The 24,459-nt window shown below is 44.4% G+C and overlaps 1 protein-coding gene across 2 annotated transcripts in view; it reads right to left on the bottom strand.

The window, feature by feature from the left end:
* Window positions 1-23,593, bottom strand: part of LOC102313419 (F-actin-uncapping protein LRRC16A) — a 31,070-nt gene extending 7,477 nt beyond the window's left edge. For both annotated transcript variants that reach the window (XM_042212944.1, XM_042212945.1), the window contains exons 1-30: window positions 23,195-23,593; window positions 17,594-17,691; window positions 14,158-14,208; window positions 8,850-8,909; window positions 8,376-8,497; window positions 7,270-7,367; window positions 7,109-7,179; window positions 6,738-6,811; window positions 6,373-6,448; window positions 6,114-6,202; window positions 5,832-5,926; window positions 5,195-5,281; window positions 5,010-5,113; window positions 4,838-4,915; window positions 4,671-4,747; window positions 4,402-4,506; window positions 4,042-4,111; window positions 3,841-3,922; window positions 3,648-3,747; window positions 3,508-3,562; window positions 3,236-3,408; window positions 2,955-3,023; window positions 2,768-2,861; window positions 2,597-2,695; window positions 2,043-2,171; window positions 1,809-1,931; window positions 1,536-1,711; window positions 1,292-1,379; window positions 1,047-1,199; window positions 350-416 (exon numbers count right to left, since the gene is read on the bottom strand). In XM_042212944.1, coding sequence (XP_042068878.1) covers window positions 350-416; window positions 1,047-1,199; window positions 1,292-1,379; window positions 1,536-1,711; window positions 1,809-1,931; window positions 2,043-2,171; window positions 2,597-2,695; window positions 2,768-2,861; window positions 2,955-3,023; window positions 3,236-3,408; window positions 3,508-3,562; window positions 3,648-3,747; window positions 3,841-3,922; window positions 4,042-4,111; window positions 4,402-4,506; window positions 4,671-4,747; window positions 4,838-4,915; window positions 5,010-5,113; window positions 5,195-5,281; window positions 5,832-5,926; window positions 6,114-6,202; window positions 6,373-6,448; window positions 6,738-6,811; window positions 7,109-7,179; window positions 7,270-7,367; window positions 8,376-8,497; window positions 8,850-8,909; window positions 14,158-14,208; window positions 17,594-17,691; window positions 23,195-23,435 — 3,004 coding nt within the window. In that variant the 5' untranslated portion in view covers window positions 23,436-23,593. The remainder of the gene's footprint in view (window positions 1-349; window positions 417-1,046; window positions 1,200-1,291; window positions 1,380-1,535; window positions 1,712-1,808; window positions 1,932-2,042; window positions 2,172-2,596; window positions 2,696-2,767; window positions 2,862-2,954; window positions 3,024-3,235; window positions 3,409-3,507; window positions 3,563-3,647; window positions 3,748-3,840; window positions 3,923-4,041; window positions 4,112-4,401; window positions 4,507-4,670; window positions 4,748-4,837; window positions 4,916-5,009; window positions 5,114-5,194; window positions 5,282-5,831; window positions 5,927-6,113; window positions 6,203-6,372; window positions 6,449-6,737; window positions 6,812-7,108; window positions 7,180-7,269; window positions 7,368-8,375; window positions 8,498-8,849; window positions 8,910-14,157; window positions 14,209-17,593; window positions 17,692-23,194) is intronic.
* Window positions 23,594-24,459: the final 866 nt, after the last annotated feature.

Here is a 24,459-nt window from a genome sequence, read left to right as displayed (position 1 = left end):
TGGATACACAAGACATGAAACAACTAGAAGACAGATTGTAAACTTATGAAAATACAGTTCAAATCTGTGTCCTTCTTCACTTCTGCCAGGCTGATTCTGGTCCGCGAGCCTGATGTTTGACACCCCTGGTCTAAAGCCTTATAAGGAGCTGTATTATATTTTATTTTGAAGAGTTTCTACATGCTTAGACGTCAGTGTCATCAGTGACTAACAGTAATGAGTAGATTTGTTTATCTAGTTCACTTTTCCCCGTCTGGATGAAATGCTTGCCGACTGTCTCCATACTGTTTATTTTCCACCTCCTCCAGGTTCAAAGGGTCACCGGCGCCTGACTCAACATGTTACTTACCAAACGCCACAGACACGGGCCTCAGCATCCTGACCAGAATGCTCTTCCTCTTGGACTTGGGTATCATCTAAACAGCAAAGTATTTTTGTTAATCATTATTTTTTTTATTGTCACACAAATACGTGAAACTCTCACGAGTACAGCCATAAAAACAAACACAGCAGATTTGGGCTTAGCTGTTAACCCATCAAGGTGACCTCCTAGCGCAGCGCTAACACCGCTCCCAGGTCTCTGCTGTACTCACACACATCTGTGGAAGTCTCACTCTTCGAGGTGAATTCTCCTCCTCCATGTTGTAGATGTAAGTTTAGACCCAGAGCAGAAAATGATCTCCTGCCTCTGCCTTCAAGTTTGTATGTTTGAAATTCAATTCAGTTTTATTTATAAAGCTCCAAATCACAACAACAGTCGCTTCAAGGTGCTTTATATTGTAAGGTAGACCCTAAAATAATGGATACAGAGAAAAGACCCCCTGTGAATAAGCACTTTGGTGACAGTGGGAAGGAAAAACTCCCTTATAACAGGAAGAAACCTCCAGCAGAACCAGGCTCAGGGAGGGGCGGGGCCCAAGGAGATCACTTTGAACGGATTAACAGACCTGTTTTCTTTAAATCCTGCTTCATGTGGCAAGCTTGTGCTCTGTTACTGATGACTTTGAAACATTCGTAGCACATCATTCATACTAGTGTTTTCCTACCATGGAGTCCATATCGTCCAGGTCATTTCCCCGATCTTGGTTCTGATCCTGGTCGTAGCTCTCTGGCTGCAGAACTGTCTCATCTAAGACTTCCATCTCCAAATGGGGCTTGTGATGCACCAGAGGTTGGTCCTTTCTGATCAGATGGTCAGCCTGAAAACAGCCAGAGAAAGATAACGAGGGATAACCAGGAAGACCTCGACGAGGAGAAAAAGAAAGGTGGTGGAGGTGAAGAGGACACCAACCAGAGTGTGCTGTGATCTGGACAGAGACTCCAGGATCTCATCCACGATGCGATCAGAGAGAAACGAGGCAACGGCGAGTTTCACTTCACTGTCACACACGGGCGACATAAGACACGTGTTACACATGTGCCCAGGATATTAAGATCAAAAGGTATTACAAGATTTTACAATTTTAAAAAAGTGTGTGTGCTGAGGATCAGAAGCTCTTTAAGTGTTTTTAAGGAGCTTCGTTTGCATTTCAGACCTGATCTTATTGATGATGTCGACCCCGGACTGCTCCAGCAGCGTGGTGGTGGCGAAGCTGCGAGGAATGGTCATCCTCCCCGCACCGGCCTTCAGCAGCTCCTGGCGAAGGCTGCTCTTCTTCATCACATTAGGACACAGGGCCTCTGCAGCATCCACCATGGACCTCAGCATCGTCTGAGGTGAGCGAGTTAGAGTTTAAGGCTCGACTTGCTTTCCCGTCACACAGCCGAGATTAGAGCCACGTTTCAGGGGTAAAAATGGCCGTTCTTACCTGCAGCTGGTCGTCCATCACTGCAGCTATCTCTCCAGCCATCGACTCCAGTTTATCCTGAATAGCTCCGACACACGTACCTGTGGAGCCTGCACTCTTCAGGTGGTACAGGTTGGGAAGCAGCTGCGATAAAAAGTAAAGGATATGAGTGAGGAGCGTCTGGGTCGGTCTCCATGCCGCACACAGGCTGTGCTGCTAGTGTTGGTGGATCTGAGGTGAGCTGCACGTTCTTACGGTTTTGGAGTTTCTGGCATCCCTCATGAGGTTCTCGGCCACCTTCATGTCCTCCTGAACGGCGCTGGTCTCTGTGAACCTCAGAGAGTTCAGATGATCCTGCACCCTCACACACATCATGTCCATCATCTGCATCACAGAGGTCAAAGGTCAGACAACACTGCACGCGATATTTTGAATACTTTAATTATTTAAAGTCCCTTTGATCTGTAACGTACAATTAAATTAAAGTCAGTACAGAGTAGACATGGCACGATACCGATTCTGATATCATAAATTTGGATATCTGCCGATACCGATATTAATCCGATATGGCGTATTTTGTAATCAATAAAACTGTTAAGTCAAATTGTTGAATGTGTCATTGTGTTTCTTAAATAAAAGTCTTAGTTCAAGCAGCAGGATCAAAGCCATTGCTTTGATCCTGACCACCTCTGCAGCCGCTCTGTGCTGGGGGAGGTTTTATTGTAGATACATCCTCTCTGACAGATCTGTTTCTTAAACACACAGCAGTTGTTGCAAAAGACCAAGAGAGAAATCTGTGCTGCGCCTGCCTGCTGTGTGGTGGTGGTGACGATTCCCTGCTGCAGTCTGTACGCCTGCTCCTGCAGGTATTTACGCGTCTCGTGGTTCCTCAGCAGGTACTGCTCCATCTGCACGAGAAAACACACGGTGAGATCACACAGAAATGATCTTTACAAGACCAAAAGAGAGAAAACCAAAACCTTGAGCAACGCATCCTCCGTCTTCTCTGGATTTGCCTTCAGCGCCTGAGCAGCATCCATGATGGGAACAGGCATGAAACGGATGGTGTAGTTCCTGATGGGGAAAAACCACATTTGATTCACTCACACAACACCAAAGCCGGAGCTGGGCTTTAAAGCTAGCAGCTGCACCTTCCTGGACACTCACTTCTCCAAAGCGGCAGCGACATCCTGCAGCCCCTGCGGGCTCAGGTTGTTCCTGTCCCACACTAACGTCCTGCAGATACAAAACAAATATAAACACTAATCAGCCAAAAAAGGAAAATAACTCTTTTAGTATCCTCTACGAGAAACTTTTAGAAATGAAAAGATTGCCAGGATGTTTTTGGGATTAATGTCCTACAGCTCATCGCTGTAGGACATTAAAATCCTCTTCAGCTTCTTGATGTTCACCACAACACGAGTTAAAGATGAAACACCTGAGCTCACCTGAGCTTAGTGTTGATCTGCAGGGCTTTGGCCAGTATCTTAGCCCCCATGTCTCCCATGGAGTTTCCACTGATGTCCAGTTTGGTCAGAGAGGTGTTGCTGCCCAGAGCGTTGAGGACGATGGAGAGGTCGGCCTTGAGTTTGGAATCAGCCAGGGACAGCGAGGTCAGCGGCTGCAAACGGGTACGTAACGGACACATTTTGAGTGTTTAAGATCAAAACAGGATGAATTTAAAGCCTTAAACACGAATTTAGTGTTTAAAGTTTCTTACGGATTCCTCTTCTTGAATCATATGAACCAGATTGTCCAGGACCTGAGCCACATTCCTGTGGGAAACGTTACCAGGTGAGTAATTGTGCCGCAGTGAAACAAAGAGTGCAAACCCATGTTTGTGGCTTGTCTGTCACCCACTTGGTCTTGATGTTGTTAAAGTTTTTGCCCAGTGAAAGGTGTCTGATGGAGCGGTTCTTGGCCAGCCACACGAGCAGGGTGGTCAGATCCATATCCAGGCCTGCGTGAGGCAGCACGGAAACATGAATGAACCAAGATCACACTCAAAGCAAGTACAGGAGCAGCTTTAATACTAAAAGTAAAATTTCCACACCATTGTCAGAAATATCCAGACTGGTAATGTTGGGAATCTCAGCAATACAACCCTCCAGGATCTGGGAGCCTCCAGAACGCAGCTGGAGCAGAAGACAGTCGCTGTAAACACTTTTCCAATACTTCCAGTTTACTTTATCTGTGTAGAACAAATCACAACAACATGTAGCCTCCACACTCACGCAGCGTGCTGCAGCCTTACCTCACAGCAGCTGAGGTCCAGAGACACGTCGCTGAGGTTCGGGTTGCAGCCGAGTCCCAACAGCAAAGATCTGCAGAGACACAAATGAATCAGCGAGTGTGACTTACAGACATCAGTGTCACTTTTTCCAGGTTATCCTTCCTTTTATTAACATCTGTCTCTGTGTGAACAGCAACACATCCCTGAGGTTTCCAGAAATCAGCTAAACGTTATACTGAAAACACTAACAGGAGACCTGTTACGCTCAAACATGACCAAAGCGATTGAAGCACTTACTTCAGCGTCAAACCGCTTCAGAGACGAATTTGCTTTCATGTGAAACGTGTACAGAATATGTGTCGTTTAAAATCACAGTCTTACTTCAGAGCCTCCAGAGGCAGCTTGGTTCCTGACAGACTGACGGACGTCAGAGCCTGAGCAGAGCTGAAGAACTGCTTAAAGGACGGAGGGATATCTTTACACTTCCTGTGAGGACACGTGCATCAACACATCGTTAAATGTCAAGTGACAAAACAACTGTTGGATAAGATTTGCTGAAGAAATGAAAAGAGAAATGAATGCATCATTTGTGATCAGATTGGATATCTGCAGAGACATCACACTAAGGTGCATCATTATTAACATCTGACCTGTGAGAAAAGACTGTTTTTGACATGTTGAGGACAGAAAGGTGCTTCAAAGATCCTCTGAGCAGGGACGAACACACCTAAGCACAATAACGAACGATGAAGAAAAACATAATCAGAACGCGATGGAACCACAGAGCCCGACTTTTTAGTTTTAAAGTTGTTCTGACCTGCTCCAGACAGCAGTCGCTATTGGACAGATCGAGGGTTTCCAGGACGTTTGAGTGACTCAGGAAGCTGTGAAGGTTCTGTGAAGACAAAAAACACAAACTGTGACTGTAGCTCGAGTGTTGCCCAGCCTGGCGTTTGATACGAGATGCGGTGGCGAGGGCGACTGCATACCGGGAGGTCGTCCCCTCGGAGGGAGTTTCCCGACAGATCGAGGTGTGTGAGGGTGGAGGCCACAATCGGGTTGGCGCAGAGAGCCTGACAGAGGCTGTTTACGCCTGAAAATGATGACAACACTTAAAAAAAAGGTAAGAATTCACAAAATAGGACGTCTTCTCAGTGTCCCTGTGTTTGTTCACCTTTAGGAGACATGGAAGTCCTGGAGAGGTTCACGTGCTTTAGACCCATGGGCAGTTTGGCAAACTGAGCGCTCAGAGCTGCAACACCTGCAGGAAACAAACATCAGTATTTGAAGTCGTTAGACCAGGGATGTCCAACTCCAGGCCTCGAGGGCCGGTGTCCTGCAGGTTTTAGATCTCACCCTGGGTCAACACACCTGAATCAAATGATCAGTTCATTACCAGGCCTCTGGAGAACTTCAAGACATGTTGAAGAGGTAATTTAGTCATTTGAATCAGCTGTGTTGGATCAAGGACACATCTAAAACCTGCAGGATACCGGCCCTCGAGGCCTGGAGTTGGACACCTGTGCGTTAGACTTTAAAGTGCTAAAAATGGCCACCAGAGGGCGCCTGACTGCAGCTGGAAGCCCCGTAGGGAGACGGATAACAGAACTCTGAACAAATGTTTAACAGATGAAAAAAAATGAAACATAATGAGAAGTGAAATTAATGCCAGTTCTCATCCGCGACAATAACAAATGAAGTAATGCTCTACGAGAACATCGTCTCTTTTGTATTCCTGGGATGTTTAAGGCCGTGCTGATACGTCACGGCCTGTAGTGTGTGTGTGTCTGTGTGTGTACACATTTTTTAACCTTTGTCCTCCAGCGAGTTGTTGCTCAGATTGAGTGTTTGAAGTGTGGAGGCGGGGTTGTGTGCCAGAGCGCCGGCCAGTTTCTGAGCAAAATCACTGCAGGAGAAGAAGAGCGAGCAGGCTTAGCAAGATTTTGTTAACAAAGTCTCAACACGAGCAACAACAATGCAGATCGGTCAGTCGGGGTCTCTTTTTTACTCTTTACTGACAAATGTGGAGAATATGGAAGAACAGAAAACGAGCACAAATCACATGTGCCTGGCTCTCTTATTTGACCTCTGACCTTTTGAGCCCAGCATTGTCCAGCACCAGCTCCTCCAGCCGGCTCGATCGAGCCACCACTCTCAAAATCTGGTCGCACACATCTGTCGGCTGAAACAGACAAAACAGACTCGGGTCTTAAACTGAATCCCAGTCACATAAAAATAAATAAAGAATTTTTATTATATAGCGAAGGATTTTTAACATTATGATAAAAACACAGGAGGCCATGTGTGGATGTTTTATGTCACAGGTAAAGCGGGATTTGTGCAGGATGTTACCAGTTTGTAGTCTTTGGTGGAGAGCTTAGTGAACCACTGGTTGTACTCCAGAACTGTAATGATTGGAATCAAATCCCTGAAAGGACAAAATAAATGTGCCTTCATTACCTTCACTTATTCCACACAGTGACACAGAAAAAAGGACATCAAACACTGCTGCTGACGTTGACCTGAAAGTTTACACCTCATTCACCCAGCACAATGAAAAATGTGATGCCAAGAGTGCTTTTGAAGCGTCAACAACAAAACAGCTGAATCTGTAATTAAATGCGTTGATACTGCACATAAAAAATGAAGATCAAACTGGTCCCCCCATATTCAAAGTCACTCTCGATACATAATGAGGTGTTGAGTGGTTTCAGTACTTGTTGTCCAGATGAACAAAGTCCTGCAGGTTGAGCTCTTTGGTGTCCTGAGTGAGATAGATGGTGTCCACATCCTGGTGACAACAAGAAAAGACGTGAGGCTGAGAGGAAAGAAACCACAAACTTAAAAAAAGAGCAGAAACACGCAGCTCCAGCAGATGTGACAAGAATCTGAGTTATTGCTTCAACATGGCTGTGACATCACAGTAAAAACATCTGGAGAGAAGCAGGCGAAGAAAAAAAGATGGAAAAGGTATCAGTGAAAAACAGAAAGCGGCAGATAAGAAAAGAAGCTGATGACTACAGACGAAAGAGAGGAAACAAAGTTCATCAGATTAAAAAGAGTAATGATTCCAGCGAGCAGCACCGACCCACTGGACTTCCTCTCTGTACGGCTGGCGGAGGTAATCACACACACACCAGTACTGATGGGAGAAGCCGCCTGCAAAGAGTCACATGACAGCAGCGAATAAGCACAGACACTTTAAACATGTGACTTGGTGTGTCTGGGAAGTGAGTGACGATGATGTACCGCACGGTCCCAGGTCAGCTGACGCCTGCTCGTCCCAGATGGCCTGCAGGGCTGCCAGCCTGTCCGCGGGCTTCAAGTTTAACTTCCTCATCATCTTCCTTCCTTACAGAGAGAGGAAGGGACAAAAGAGGAGAAAGCAGGACAACAAAACAGAATCATTTCATATTCATTTCCACACTTTTTAAAAATCATTTCAAAAGCTTCACAAAACTCCCAAAGCAACAACTGAAACTAAAGACAGGAAACAAGAAAACAAAAGACAAGCTCGACTTTATTAGCTAATAAAAAGAAACAAGGACTAAACTCACATTTTCATAACTAATGACGAGATTTTAGTTTGTTTAGCAGTCAACTAGACTGAAAACATACATTTGGTTTCATCTGGGTGCAAAGGCCACAAATGTGTGATTTCTATGAACTGAATTACTGTGAACATGAAGTGGTCACCATGGATGCGACCATCATCACAGAGACTTTCTGTAACATCCTGAAAATGAAACCACGTTGAAGGATTGCTGGAGAGGATTTGCACACACTGCAAAGATCCACTGTGGGATCTAAAACTAACAGCCGTGCTAAAAATGCTTCAGAGGTGCATAAGAAGATGACCTTAAACTTAAGATCTGCACAATTTGGATCTGCTCAGGCTCTTGATTCTCAGATTAAACATGGTCAAAGAGACGAATAATGAGGCCGACACGTGTATCGGTCATGACAGTGATCTGAAAGCGTCAGACTGCTTCAAACGTGCACCGTGCAGCCGATTACAGGAACGACACTCTAGCAGAGTCCAGAAAAGTCTCCTGAAGATTTGTTTCATACTTATATTTTAATTCCTCTGCATCCACAAATGCGTCCCTCCAGCAAACACAATGACCTCCAACAGATGTCAAACCCTTAAAGGTGCCGTGCTGTTAAATGAGCTTTTTCCTGTTTTAAGTATCACATGGAAACTAATTGTTCATCATCATTCTAAACTTTACTGAATAAACTGAACACTGAAAACTTTATTTCACACTTAAAGGGTCTTTCCAACCCTCTGTCAGGTTGTGGTTCTGTGTTATCAGCCTAACAGTTCCAGCGGCTGCTGGCCGTGTGGTACCTACACCGGTACGCCTGCCGGGCAGATCCGGTGCAGACAGCTGCCGATGTGAGCGATCACCTTGTCCACTTCCTCTGCAGAGCCCAGCCGGAGGCTCCACGAGCCGTGCTCATGCTCCAACACCAGCTGCAGGGGGCGACACACACAAAGGAATCGGACATGAAGGAAACACGGATGTGAAGAAACGCAGATGATGATTGGTTTTCCCCTGAAAGCCTGAGGAGGCTGATTCAGGTGAGTGAGTTAATGCAGAGCTGGAGGCCTTTTTCACTTCTCCAGTTTAAAAGACCAACATGATGCAGAAGGACACACAGTGGACAAGAGGACAGCGTCAGAGTTCTCGACACGAGTCAAGCCTGCTTTAGCTTCATGAGGAAAAGCTGTCAATGTTTTACATGACACACATGTGCATGTAGTCCAGATGTTGTCATGTGTGCTGCGATGTAATGAATGAAAAGCTCAATAATGTTGTTTGTACCTGTGTGGGCTTGTTGCTTTGGATTCCCTGGATTTCCAGATAGCTGAAGGACTGTTCAACCTGAAAGGGTTCAGAAGAGACGCCGTCAACGTAATCTTGTATTTCCACATCTGATCAAAGAGCCACTGAAAGGGCAGCAGGCTGAGAAAAAACAGCCAGAAGTGTTTTTCTACTTTTCATCAATCCCAAAGGAGCTTTTTCTTCCCACATTGTGAACATTTACAACGGAAAACAAAGTGAAGTGACAGTCACTCCTCCTTCAGCATGAGAAACTCGGGCTCTTCCCAGGAAACGTTTTCCCCTCACACACAGTGAAAACACAAGCTGCCATTAGCTGGATGAAGGGATTTCAGGTGCTGCACAACAATACAACTTTATTTGTATAGCACGTTTAAAAGACCAGCGGTAACCAAAGTGCTTTACAATAAAAACAGGAAAATTAAGACAATAAAAAAAGACTATTAACAAAGTACCACATATGTCATCAGGTTAAGGGCACTAATTATACAGCAATAAAAGGGGATATAAGAACAAAGTTACTAAGAACAGATATAGCTAAAAGATAAAGTACATAAATAAGAAATTGAACCAAATATAAAACAGGGATGCTAACTAGATGGAAAAGCTATGTTGAATAAATGAGTTTTTAAACGGGATTTAAAAGATAAAACGGAGTCTGACGCACGGATAGCGATAGGAAGGTTGTTCCACAGATTCGGTGCAACCAGGGCAAAAGCACGGTCACCCCTAGATTTAAGTCTAGATCTAGGCTGGAGGAGTAATTGGGCTGAAGACCCGAGGGCTCGTCCAGGGACATATAGACTAAGAAGATCGACAAGATAACGAGGGGCTAAATTATTTATAATTTTAAAGGTGAGCAACAATATTTTAAATTCAATGCGATATTTTATGGGTAACCAATGCAACTCAATAAGAACTGGGGTGATAGAGGCATGCTTTCTACTGCCAGTCAGGAGGCGAGCCACAGCATTCTGGACAAGCTGAAGTCTGTGAAGGAAGCACAGCACACACACAACCCACACACACACACACACACACACAACACACACACACGCACACACACACACAGCACACACACACACACACTCACAGCAACACACACACCACACACACACGCACACACACAGCACACACACACACACACACACACACACAGCACACACCACACACACCACACGACACTCACACAGACACGCACACAGACACAACACACACCACACACACACAGCACACACACACAGAACCACACACACACTTACACACAACACACACACACACACACACACACACACACACACACACACAGACACACACACACACACACACGCACACACGCACACACACACACACACACACACACACACACGCACACACGCACACACACACACACACACACACATGCACGCACACCATTTGATCTACATTTTTGAGCCAACAGCTGTATGTCTGAACAACTGAACTGGGCAGATGTGAAGGTAACAGGATGCACAGAGAGGTTTGGTTTGAGCTGCCCAGGTTTTTTCCTTTGCATATTTGTTGCAGGGATCCTTGCACTCGCCTCAAAGCATGGAAACATACTGAAAAACTCAGCAGCAAAGTTTCATCCAGAAATCGTGACCTATATACTTTTATGCTTGTGTTTTGTTTTTTCACCTTATGTCTAAATCTTATTTTGCCATGTTTATCATATTTTACTGCTGCTATTGTTCTTGTGTTATTGTAAGGTGACCTTGAGGGTCTGAAAGGCGCCTATAAATAAAACGTAATATTATTATTACCTAAAAAATTCAGACAGAAAACTATTTTCTCTCTCCTGAACTGCACCAGGAAACAGGAGGCGTGCAACGACTGGTGATGAGAGGCTCACTCTCGTGGATGTGGACATGACGGCAGCCACAGGTGGACATCTCTACAGCTCTAAGAACACCACTTGTGCTCAGTGTTTGAACCTGACCTTCACATTTAGGACTGAAGGCCGACTGCGAGGCAGATCTTATCAACTTCACTGTTAGCAATGCTGATGTGAGCCAAGTGAGGCAACATCTGGTGGAAAGAATGAAACCTGGCTGTTATAGCAGCTGATCATCGTTAAACTATCACACGTGGCTGAAATGTTGAGGGTCCACATACTTTCAGTCATGGAGCAGAACAAGTGTTACCTTGATGAGTGTGTATTTGTTTTTAGATGGACTGAGAATAACTTCTCAAGCGCCGACTTGTTTGGTGGTTGAGCAACAGAGACAGCTCGCTGTGCCGCAAGAACGTTCAAGGAGGCTTTCCCAATCATCTGGACTATATTTCATTTACACTATCAACAATTCTCCAGGGAGGAATTTCTTAAATGCTTTTCCATGATGGACAGAGCGTGCAGTGCCGATACGAGGCGGGTTATTACTGCTACTGAACAAACCCTGAAGAGAGGAGCAAGAAGAAAAATCAGCGAGACTACAGGAATGCAAAAAACACAGGCTACAAATAGTCTGCAGAACAAATGTCTGGAGCAGAGCCTCACACTCGCTTCCCTTTGAATCCAGAGAGAGAGTAAAAATAATGTGCGGTCGCTGCCAAAAAGAACAAGTGTGACTGAGGAAAAGAGGGAGAAGCACAACAACGATGGCGGGGCGAAGGGGGGAGGCGGAAAAAGAAAGCGAAAGAGATGGAGTGACCGGAGAGCTGACAGACGATGAAGAGGCGCGATGCAGAGCGAGAGGGGGAGGAGGATGGAAGAGAGGACGGTTTGGACTTTGCCCGAGTAGAAGAAATCAATAAGAAACGAAGCGAAAGCAGAGCGAGAGGGCGAGCCGTGCCCCCTCCCTGCCCTCCTCACCAGCTGTTAAATTCCTCCATTGTCTCCCCCCCCTCCCCGCTGCCTCTCTGGGGTGGGACAGTACACACCGAGGAACAAACCGCCCTCTGTTCCACTCTCTTCATACACAGTTAGAAAAACCGCTGGCCCACTGTGGAACAACAGATCAGGGGTCAGCTGGCGGAGCTGAAACACGTTGCAGCCTGTAAGGTTCACTCGTGTTTCTGAACATCGCAACTCATCATCCTAACGTGTTTTTAAAACAAGGAAGGTTTTAAATGTGTCACGAAAAGACCGACAACTTTGATCTGAGGAGCTCTGTTCAGTCGGGTAACCGGATTAACCCGGACAAACAAAAGCACAGTCGGTCCTCCACAGGTCCAAACTTTGATTAAAGAAACTTCAAATAAGTTAAACTCTGCTCTGCTTTTTACAGGCGTGATACGTAACTTCAGTCATAATTTCCTCATTTTAAACACGGGCCTCTACTGTGGCTTCCAATAAAGTCGCTCGGCTAACAAAGTGCCGGCTTTAAACTCATTGAACTACAAAGTCTTATTTCAGTCATTTGATAATCAAAGACAACATTTGCTTAGACAAAACAATTATCCCGTCATAAGGGAATCCCCGACAGCAACGATTGCACAACGTAAAACAACCTTAAATAAAACAATCGTGATGACGCAACTATTAACGTCAACTGGCAACACAGATCCAAAATCACAGAGCCAGAACACTTCCTCTGACGGCCCCTTAAAGCTGGCTCCAGAGGCGAGTCCGTCCTCGCAGACTGTCCGACTTCACAGCAGCTCATCAGCTGGGATAGAGCTGAGGCTCAAAGCTCCACCGAGGCACTAAAGTGGACCTCTCCACTGTGTTTGTACTGTGGCAGCAATGAAATCCTCTTAAACAAAAATACAGAGACAAACTTAATCAGTCTATTCAGTTATTTTGTTCTGATTTCTTATAAAAAACACATGTAAACAAAGGTGCTGATGAATTAATGCTTCTCGTTAACGGTGCTGGTTTTTGCATTAATGAAATTATCTGACAAATAATATGGTGACATTACCGAGACGCGAGGAAAATGTGATTACTTTATTACTTTGTCAGTTTGCACTGATTAGCAGGGATCTGTTCATCTGTGTTCGTCTTAGATCTTCCTCTATACACCGTATATGACTGAGATTTCCATGATTATGCGCCATATTTCCAACATATACATCGTTTCTGGGGTCACGATTCTGTGTTTGACATTCTGGAGCCAAACAGCCATTTAGTTTTAGTTTGAGCAAAGTCCCAGGACTCAGTTTCACTTTGAATCAGACTTTATGTCTCTGTCTGGCCTGATTCACACACTCATTGCTGAGAAGCCCCCAAAAAAGAAAAAAAAACCCTCGAGAGTCACCAGGGAGCAATGAAAATAGATGCTACCAAAAAGGAAGCATCGTGGAAACTGTGTTTAACCACAGACCTACTTCTCTTTTTTAATTATACAGAACTGTGATGAGCTGGAAGTTCTAAAAACAGTTTATTAAACTTAAAACGAGGAAACACAAAGATTCAGGATTCAGCTGAAAATGGGTTTTGGGATAGAGTACGGGGGGTTTTCCTTAGTTTTACGTCACGTTTGCTCTTCCGTATCGTGCCCAGGCAGCCTAAAAATAAAGCAGCGTCAACATTTCACGATCCCTCGTATCTTTGTCAGTCTGAAGAGTTCATGAAAATAGTTCATCTTTACTTTTCTGCTCTTTCCAGAATGTTTTTCCTCTCCGTCCCTGCCTCTCGCCCTCTAGGTCGAACTTTTCTTCCTGTCACTGTTTTTCTTTCCCACAGGCTGATTTCTCACAGCTGCATTGTGGGTAAAACTATCAAATGTCTCCATATGGTGCTGAGACCTGCTCAACTGTGTAGAGAGGCACATGCAGGAAACAGCGAGAGAACGGGGAGAAGAGACGCGACAATTCAGACATACGGAGAAATCAAGAAAAAATGTGGGTTTGTAACGTTCAATATGACCAATAAAAACCATGAGCACATGCATGAAAGGCAATGTGTTTTATCAGGGAACCATAGTGTTTATGCAGGGGACTTTTCTGAATGTTAACCTGTGCTGGAGCTGTCCGGGATGAAAAGGAGGATAATTAGCAAACATGGAAGCTCGGCAAATCATGTGATCAAAACACCCCAGAGTATAATAGTTAAACACATCCTGTTAATACACAGCCAAGTGCCCAAATACAAAGGTGTGTTTGGAGATAATGTGTGACTAATAAGAAACATAGCTGTACTTTGTGATGAAATACAGATTAATACAGTCTGTAGTCACGCTCGGGGCGAGGCTGCCCTCCAGTCAAAACGCTCTCTGTGACAGTGGCCGATCGAATGGGCTGACATTCAGCGTGTTAAAGACTGCGACTTAGCACAAAACACAAAGACAAAGATTGAAATTAAAAGTGTGGAGATGAACGGGTCACTAACCTTAGAGGGGACTCGTGCTGTGAGCAGAAAGGCTCGATGTGAAGCCAAAGCCTGAGGACAAAGACAGACAACGGTCAACAGATGAGGATGAAGAAACTGAGTTGGTGCTTTCTGACATGAATGAAAACATGTGGAAGACTTTTCTTTTTAAATGAATGAACGCTCAGTGCTTTGGACTACACATCCATACGGTTATTCTACACGCTCTACAGTCATCTACCACACAGCCAGCAACTGTTCAACCTAAATCCTGGGGTCTGACTGTGGACAGCGAGGACATCTGTGCGCCCGCCTGCTTTAGCGACCACGTGGACTCATCTGCACTACAGTGTACGCATCCACCCAAAGAACAGCTTGGCCACTGAGTTTCCAGCTGTCTGTCATGGAGTACAATCAGCGCCCAACAAGAAATCACGCTTAAATAAAACAGGCAAAAAAGGGTTTTCATGCATCAATAATAATAATAATAATAACAATCATAATAACAACAAGAAGAAAAAATGAAAAAGAATTCAAATGGACTCCCTGCGGTTAGAAGAGCAATTTAAAAACTGTAATTGTGGCGTTGATGATGTTACACATGAAAAACTAAATAAATAGAATAAAGGAAATTTAGTCATTCTCAGTCTAAATGTGAGCAGCAGTCCCTCTGGGCCTTTGGTCCCAACAGCTTTGTGTATTCTCCCTCGCAGAGAAGCTGGCAGCAGCGCCGGCTTCTGGAGAGGTTTTTAGCCCAGTGGGATAATAATACACATTATCTTTCACCACGTGTTGAACCTCAATCCTGGCGGGGAGCAAGTGCGCATTACGGCTGCTCGCTCGGCCTTAGCCAGACTCCTACAGACAAAATTAGTGACTTATTTTTGAGATGTTTGATGAATTATGGTGTGAAATGGTGGGGATGTAAATGGTCCTTGTAATCACACTTTCACTGCAACGATTTTATAGGAAACAAAGTGGGGCAGCGAAAGCGAGCTGTACGCCACAGGAGGCCGAGCCAGCTGTGGCGCCTACAGTTTAGTGAGGTCACATCTGCTAATGCCAGAGGCGAGCCAAGAAGATACGACTGTCTCAGACGATGGACCGAGGGGCGGGCCTGTTTCAGGTGTTCTGCAGACGAGCTGCAGTGAGCAGGTGAGTAAGTCCACGTAAGCAGACTAGGGAAGAGAAATCAGATGCAAAGCGTCTGAACCAGAGTGCATCAAAGTGCTGTCGAAGCCTGCAGGTTCATCCTGAGCTTTTATCTTTAACAGTCTTTAAGATATTCATGTTCAAACGCTGCCTTTTGTGCGAAAGGCACAAAAAATATTTTTAAAAATCTATTAATTGAGATGAAATGATCAATTTTTAGTTGTAACAAATAAAAAAATCTGCACACAAACTGGTGTCGTGTGGATATGGAGGGCACATTTAGGTGGTCACCAGCACTCAGTCCTGAGACCCAAATATTACAAATAGATAAAATTAGAATCTGTAGCTTTTGTGTGTCAGCTCAGACACGTTTCCTTCATAGTTTGGAGTCAGTGACGATTGAAGTGGGTGCAAAAGACATCGACAGTGTGAACGTTCAGCTGTAGTGGTTTCACAAAGGTAAACTACAGACCCACATCTTCACAAACAAACTCATTCCTGGTGTTGACATGCAGGACGCAGACACACATTCATGTTCACTGGGTTGGAGTTCAGGAGTCAAATGTGTTTTTTACTTTAATTTCCACAAATGAAAAGAAACCCAGCCGGACGCTTTATCGTGAAACACTGAGCACGCTGGCTCATTTCAAGAAGTTATAGCTATAGGGTAGAACTGCTGATATACAGCTGTGGAATGTGGTGTGTGTGTCCCAACACCCTGTGGCTGTGAGTGGGTTGCTTCAGTCAAGTCCTGACAGGAGCTGCAGAGCCGTGGTATGTGGCCAAAGGAAAACACAAGTGTGTTAAAGACGTAAAAAAATGAAATGAGCTTGAAGGAACTTCCTGAGCTGAGCGGACGAGCTTTAAGCAGAAGTGGTGATACTCATTTGTCTGTTCTTATTCCCACACTCACACAAACCTGCAGTTAGGTGAAACCAGATACCCCGGTAACACCCACCTATCCCTGCGCTGCGTCTTCCAACAGTTCATAAGAGTTTTACTTTTGCTGCATCATATTTGCAGCAACATCACCAAACAAAAAGTTCCAACAATCAGTCCTCATTTCTGCACCACTTCCTCATTTCAGGACTTCCCCAGTATGTGTGGAAATTCTTCCATGATTCCTACACAAAAGAACACAAAGAAAAGGAAAACAGCGCTCGTACAAATGAGGCTTGCAGGTAAAAAACCCCTGAGTGGTTAAACTGTAAATATCAGCCCGTCATCTTAGCACAGCTTGTTCAATCAAAACAAAGTTCATCATAACGAGATTTTGCTTTCAACTTGGTGCCAAACGTTTGAGGTATTTCCTTTCCTGTTTCTGCACGACAATGTCGCCACTCACGAAGCCGTGTCCATAAGGAGGTGCTTTCCAGCCTGGCATGAAACAGCAGCACCACAGAGCTCTGATATCAAGCTCTACCAGCACCTCTTCAACTTCGACCATGAGGCCCATTTCACAACGTCCACCCTGCAATTAAGCAACTTAAGCAACATTCCTTCTTTTGTTTGCTCCGACATCGCTAATCAAAACAAAAGTTTCAGAATGGCTGCTCATTTTGAAAACAGGGGAAAAGCTGTGCATCGGTTTTTACACTTTTTAAAGATTGTAGAGCTGCAGAGAAGCTGAACCCAAACAAGGAAGCACTCCCAACGTGACTCAGAGCAGCAGCAGCTCGTCCGCAAACAAAATATTTAACAACCGCACACGAGCTGACGAGAAAACCTCACAATATCAGAACCAAGACTGCTGATAGAAGTTTCATTTTAAAGGTGCGGGTTGCTCTGTTGTGATATATAAACACTCAAACATTCAAAAAAATGGCACCGATCCTTCCTCGCTGGTCTTCATCAGTCACCGGCTGCTGCTAATCTACAGTCGCGTCGAGGCAACTAAAAAACCAAAATGACCACAAAAACACTGCCTGTGCAGCGCTCCTCGCACGACATCTGGAGTATTCGAGAGCACCCTTTTGTATTTTGCCTATTCAAATAAATACTGAGTAAGCATTGAGATGAGAAGAAGATGAATTCCTACAGACATACAAACTGCTGCGTGTGGCGATAAACCTTCAGCCTGCACTTCCTGCTTCATCACCTTCCCGCTCCAGCAACATGCCCACACACACACACACACACACACTCAGCTTGCTGTGTTTTCCAGGGTTAAGAGCAGTGACACTTCCTGCTTCCCACCTATCACATATAACATTCCTGATGCCAAAAAGGGCACAAAAACAAAAGTTTAACAACAACTGTGAGTACACATGGTTACAGTAAAAAGCACTAAACAGCTGTCACTTACCAGCACTCTGTTTTCCACCTTGTCACCTTTGACCTCCAGCTGGACTTTCTGCCTCAGGGTCAGCTTCACCCTGCGCCCCACCGCCTCCCGCACACTCTCTACAAACACACAAAAACTCACGACAATTGACACCAGAACAGCTGGAGGGACCACAGGTTACACAACAATAGGAGGATGGAGATTTGGTGGCCTGCAGATGCTTTCAGGTCAGATTAACACGTCTCGTTTACTAATGAAGAATTGTGTTCTGAGATGGTCTTAAAACATAAAGAAATAATTAAAAGAAAAAAACGTATAAAGTAAAAATAAATAAATAAAAACAAAACCACAACAACAACAGAAACAACATAACAATAGAAACAAAAACAAAGCAAACCATAACAAAAGGGAAGGACAGATACACAAATCAAGTTAGAGTTTCAGGCTGTTAAGTCCACATGGATCACATCACCAATAATTTGACTCAACAGATTTATTACCCAAAAGATTTTCACCTGTGGACACAGTGAAATAAAGTGCCTGTCCACTCCACACTTAATACAGGTGTCTGTGCTGTTTGAGTTAAAATGATGCATTTTTGACGGAGTAAGATATTGTCTTGTTAAACATTTATATTGAAGTAGTCGAGGTTGTCTGACTCTGGGCCAAGGAGCGTGATTTATAGCACTCATCATCAGATATATCCATTTGCAAATCCTTCCTCCGAGCCTCTAAAATAGACTGTGTTGATTCTTTGGAATTTTCCATAAATAATTTGTGCAATGCAGAAACTCGGCCTCTCCCATTTAGATGCTTTCTAACTGTGCTCTCTAGAGAGGAGGAGGTGGAGATTTCTAAGCTGTCACCTTGTGTGGTTAAGATAAAATTTCTTAATTGAAGAAATTTAAAAAAATGTTTGACAGGAATAGAAAAAGTACTTCCAAGTTGTTCAAAAGACATAAGAGTATTATTCCTAAATATATCAGACACTTTTCTTATACCTTGATCGAACCAAAATTTAAAACCTGCATCCGCCCTACCAGGAGGAAAGCTGTTATTTCCAAATGTCGGAGTAAACCGAGACAGTTGTATCATTTCTCCCCAGTAGTTATGTGTTTCTAACCAGATCATCATAGTGTTTTTAAAAAGGGGTTCTTAGTTTGCTTATTTAGTGTTTTTTTATTTTTTCTTTAGCTCACGGTGCACCATGTAAAACTGTTTAAAACCAATAAATAAATGTTTAAAAAAACAAAACGTCTTTATGCTACAAACTGAGTTGTGGTTTGCAATCATTAAAACACAAATTATGTGTCAACCTGCATCTTGTTGTCTCTCTACAGGAGAGAGCAGACAAAAGTTAATGAGCTGCAGAGGGAAACATGAGTGATGGAAAGCTGCACCGCGGACACAACACCAAACATTTCACAGCCTGTAGCTATCATTTTTTTTATGCACGCAGAAAGAATAATCAATCACTTAGAACGTGTTTTTATTTACGAGGGTTTAGTGTCGACAGGCTGAGTGTAAATGCAGAGTGTCCGTTTCTTTACGAGAAACTCATCTTTCACTGAACTGGAATCACTTCCAGATTATCATGCAAATGATTTCATTTGTTTAAGAAGCTGCATGATGTTCATGATGAACATCGAGTTTCTCCACAGTACAAAGAGCGAGAATAGAAACGTTAGAAATGAAGCTCTCTGTTAAACAACTATGTCTACATAAAGGAACCACATAGAAAGCTTTCACCTTTGCTTCCTATTATGAATACTGAACGACGAGGTCGCCAACGCAGCTGTGCTGGAGCAGGACGGTTCCCTGAGCATCAATCTCTTGCTTTGTCAGCATCGAAGGAGACGGGCGGGCCTTGCGCACCAAAAGAAGGACAAATCACACCAAATGATATTTTGTATGGCCGGCTCAAACCAGGTCACTAATACGTACGTAAGACCGATGAATGCCTTCTAGAATTTAGACTAGCATTACAAGATGGATTCTAGAGGTTTGTGCTGAGAAAGGATGGATTTAAGCCAGTCAGCAGTTCCTGTCTGCATACACATGAGGCCGGGCACTGTCGAGGACCAGGAGGAACCCAGGGCCCAGTGTGCCAGTGTAGGGTCTGACATCCCAGTACCTGAAGGCAATCAGGCTGCTGTTGGCTAGCCTGAAAAGGGCTATGTGTCCCTGTGAGAAGCACAGGGCACCATTGGTGGACCTGCCAATTCTGGTCTTGTATTCTAAATGCCAACTGCGCTCTATGGTGCCAGATAGTGAGCATAGGGACCCCAATAGGCCCTCAGGCCACCCTGGTGAAGCCTGTTTCTGATTGTTTGGTGAGAAACATTCACACCAGTAGCCTGATGGAGGTCATTTTGTAGCTCTGGCAGCGCTCAGACTGTCCCTGCAAGCTCACTCATAAGTCCTCCTGATGGACTAAGGGTCTTCTACAGCCTTGTTCAGCTCTCTGGAGTAACTGCATGTCTCCTGGAATTTCCTCCAGGCTCTTGAGACTTTACTGAGACAAACCTTCAGGACGGTGCATCAGGACTACCCGTGCAACATTGTAGGGTCCAGGTATCGGCTCATGCTACCTGTAGTGACACTGACTCTAACCAAATGCAACACTACAGGAAAAACAGTCTGAAAAAATAAGTAGGGAAAAACGTCAGTGGCATCCAGCTGTGATAATATGAACGTGTTTGGGGATGTCTCATCGTTGCCCCTCTAGTGCACCAGTTGTTCATGTCATTAACAACCTCCTCTGCTATTTAACTGAGCAGATCGAGCTCCGAGAAGTTTGACTGACCTAATGCTGATCAAAAACGGTTCCTTTCATTTATGTGCAGTGCACGTTGGTTGGTGGCACTTCTGTGGAGAAAAATCCAGTCAAAGCTTTTCCACATCCATTATAACTTGGAGCTTCCTGTAATCAGAACATACAAGAAATCGAAGGACTTGCTTTTCACCAGAAATATTTATTTTACTCCTTACTTATTCCCTCTCAGTGCTGTTTTACCGAGTGTGACTGCCTTACATCTTATTTGCTCACAGCATGTACCACATCTGATCTCCCTGATGGAACCAGTAGTGGTTTGTTAATGGTTTACCCGTAAAGTCTGTATGTGGTTTTAGTATTGGTGTGGAAGTCCAGGGACACGAAGAAAGAACGAGGGTGAAGAAGCTGGAACGCAGAGAGGGAAGCATCGGGTAAAAGACGAGGGTGAGACGAGGAGAAACGAGCGGCGCTGTGCTGTGTGCAGGAGTCTTAATAAGTCAAAAAGCACGGGTCCGCCTTCATGCTGTCCTCCACCCAGACACACGATGAGGTCATGAGGAGGATCAAAACATTAGAGCATGAAGCAGCGTGGAGGCTGATCAGAAACACATGTCCAACCCGCTCCTATAAAAAACACGTTCCACTTCCCAGCAGACTAATTAGTGTAGAGTAACAACCTGCGACATGCCGAATCTAAACAAACGTCTGCTCTCACTCTCCAGTTACACTTCACACTGGCAGAAATTCAGTCTTTACTATTTTCTGAAAGTCCATTAAATGCTGTGCAGACGGCTTCATCCTTTAAATCCTTTATACAATTAATTCTTCCAGATTGTCATTTATGATTTGAGAGGCTTGAGACTTGTTTTGTCTTTGACTTAAACCACAGTTCCTGCTTTGAACCTGAACTGTTGGTTGTGACTTCTTTACACAGCCAGAAGTTATAAGACAGCACAAGCTCACATTTAGAGACATTGAAGCTATGGACACAGGTGCCGGCTCTGCACGTCACGCCTACAGGAGGCTGGGCTGTAGAAGCTCATGCCACGAAGCTCCCGGTGCACAGTTTTTGTGCTGATGTTAATGCTGATGAGTCAGCAGAGTCCTGGTGACGTTTACGCTCTATGCACCTCAGCGACCTCGCTCTGTAACTTTACATGACCTTTGTGGCTCCTAAACCCTTCTGGTTTGCAATAATACCAGCTGATTATGGAATATCTAGCAGTGAAGAGATTCCACAAGCTGACTTGTTGCCACTTTAACAGGACTTGTACTGTAACATGTCCTAGTACAGCTCTTTAAAATAACCTGTGGGAATGGGAGTATAACAACACCTGAATGTAAAGAGAAAGCTGGCTAACCTGATACTTTTTGGTGTATTTCTGGCCACTTCTTAAATAAAAGTCTGGCAGTCTCTCTTTGTCAGCAATGCTTTTAATCTCTACCAACTTCTGAGGGATAAATGTGGCTCTGAAATGCTGAGCTACTGGCATTTTGGGGTATTAGATGGACTGTGTCTACTTTCATATGGGTTCTAGTTATTTATTTTTAAAATTGACTGCTTAAAAATTAGACAAGAAATGAATGGATGTCCGTATACTTGCTGAACTTTCTCACACAGCTTTTGGCATGTAATCACCCAGCATCTGATCCTCCTCACTTTTCATTAGTTCAGTCTCTGTGCACACAAAGGTCAGGCCTAACGAGCGCTGCCGATAAGCTTTTTTCCCTCCTAGTTTTAAATTACTGACGATGAGCAGCATCAGGTCAGCCCGTCCTGTTAAAACCAACAGCAGGGCTGCCAACAAAAAGCCCCATTCATCAGTCAGCGCAGACATACAGTGTGAGACTGGTCTGCAGACACCGTAACAGAGAGCACGGGGTAGTGAGTCAGCTTCATCACGCAGTATCTGAGTCTGCTAATGGTGAGCTAATAAATAGAAAGACCTCATGGTTTTTCAAGCTTTTCCTTAATCGGCCTCTCCACCCTCACGGCCCACCGCTGTCTCTAAAACTGTCAGTAAGTAAGACACTGGTTCTAAAATAGGTTGCAGGTGGCTTCAGTCCAACATCAGCCTGCAGAAGTCATTGTAGGTCAAACACATGGACCTGCAGCTGTCTGGCTGTATCAGCAAGGTGTTTTATTTCAGTTCAGGCTACTCTCTCCAGCTAAATGCAGTGATTTACACTTCTTTTTTGACACTCAGTCATCCAGGCAGTCTGTGTTGATAATATCCCACAATCCAAAGGAATTTCACAGACACACCCCTCTCCTCTCCCCCACTTCAGATAAGGAAGTGGCAGCAGAGGAGAGACTCTCAGGTAGCCAGCCAAAGCCCCAGGGCATGAAAATGACTTTTATTTTTACAGAAATGGACAAAACCAGAGATTATTTCACCTGTTAATAAAAGGCCCAATCAGTGTGATCCAGTACTAGCAGGACAGTGTAGCTGTTGTTTACTGAAGTTAGTGTGTTTTGATACGAGCTCGTTGCCTTCAGTTGAATCACGTTATTATTTCCAAAACACTGGCCCAGAATTGTAGTAAACACTCGTATATTTAGAAAACTTCAACTTCTATGTAACTTCTGAGAGTCTCAAAGTGACTCGCAGTGATTTTAAAAGCGAGTAAAAACACAACGTCACCGCTATCAGATCAATGCGTTAAGTTTTACATGGCGCTGTTCCCTTTAAATCATTGCAGCTAAAAGACGTCTGAGCCAGCTGAGCCACGTCAAAACAGTTCGACGAACTCCGAACTTTTTATTTTATTTTGAGGGCAATAACAGCGCAGCGCACGCGTCGGTCAGCTGGCGTAAACACGAATCCCCGCTATCGTAACCTTACCGAACAGTTCGTTAGGGAAATCCGTTGTTTCCTCAGACATGATTGTGCCGGAGTAAACACCCAAGAGGAATCCGCTGGAGAGTTCAGGAGAAGCGGGCAGACCCGAGAAGAAAGGCGGCTGCTGTGCGGAACTTCCACCGATGGAAGCGGCGAGTAATGCGGTAAAGGTGTAGTCCCGTTTTCTTCCCTTATCTCTGGCTACCTGTCGCCACCCTGCTTTCCTAATTGCAACTGTCTTCATCCATTCCTACATGCCTACACACACTCTGACTTTACGTCTGCATTACTGCGGCTGAAGGAAACCCGGAGGAGTTTAAAAATGGATTAAAAGTAGTTTCAGTTTGAAAAGTACCCGAAAGTGGCGTGTGTGTGTGAAAACAACTCATGCGGACGCACTTCTCCACACACTCCAGTCAGCCCTTCTTTCCAGCAGGATTCCCCTTGCTGCGAAAAATGGGAGACTGGGGACACCTGGCGTCCAGTTGCTGCTGCACAGTCGCTTTCTTTAACTTCACCAGTCTAAACGAAATAATAATAATAAAAAGACAGACGATACCTGCAAGTCCCTCAGGCTGCACAGGTAGTACAGCTGCTCTAGGATGGCACATATTAGTGACATTGTTAGTTTTATTTTCATGAACAGTGGAGCTGTACACAGCCGTGTACCAGTATATGCACTGACTGGTACACCAGTTACAGTCTGAGCAGTGAAGAGGCGACACCATTAAACTCAGAGATATCCAAAAGGCCTTTCATGCATTTAACGTGAAGACGAGCCAGGGTCCTGATAACACTAGTGGCTGGCTGATTAAATCTTGTTCTAAAGAACTCAGTCGAATATTTCAGGTTATTTTTAATCAATCCTTTCCTCACTTTGGAAAGAACTCATGGTTTGTTAGGTTTATATGGCTGATTGTCATTTATGCTTAGAAATATTTACTGATATATGCTTAGTTTTATAATCAATTGCATATTGATAGAGGTTTGATCCTTAGCAGTCTGTAAAGACTGTGTGTGCCTCCCAGAGTGTTCTGGCATGCACACTCAGACTCTGGGGTCACGAGAGAGGTCGTACCTGCTCTTATTGTTTTATGGTAGGATAAACATCTATATCTGTTTTAGGCTAAGCGCCTTTTGTTTAGATGAACTGCTGGAGTTCCAGACCAGCAGCTTCAGAGAAGTCTTTATGGGGTCACATTCTGACCCCATACACACACACACACACACACACACACACACACACACACACACACACACACACACAC

This window comes from Haplochromis burtoni, unplaced genomic scaffold (assembly GCF_018398535.1).
Source record: "Haplochromis burtoni strain Fernald_Lab_line unplaced genomic scaffold, NCSU_Asbu1 Contig_402, whole genome shotgun sequence".
Classification (NCBI taxonomy): Eukaryota; Metazoa; Chordata; class Actinopteri; order Cichliformes; family Cichlidae; genus Haplochromis; species Haplochromis burtoni.
Note: the sequence above shows the minus strand (reverse complement) of the source record. Positions and strands in the feature narration are given on the sequence as shown.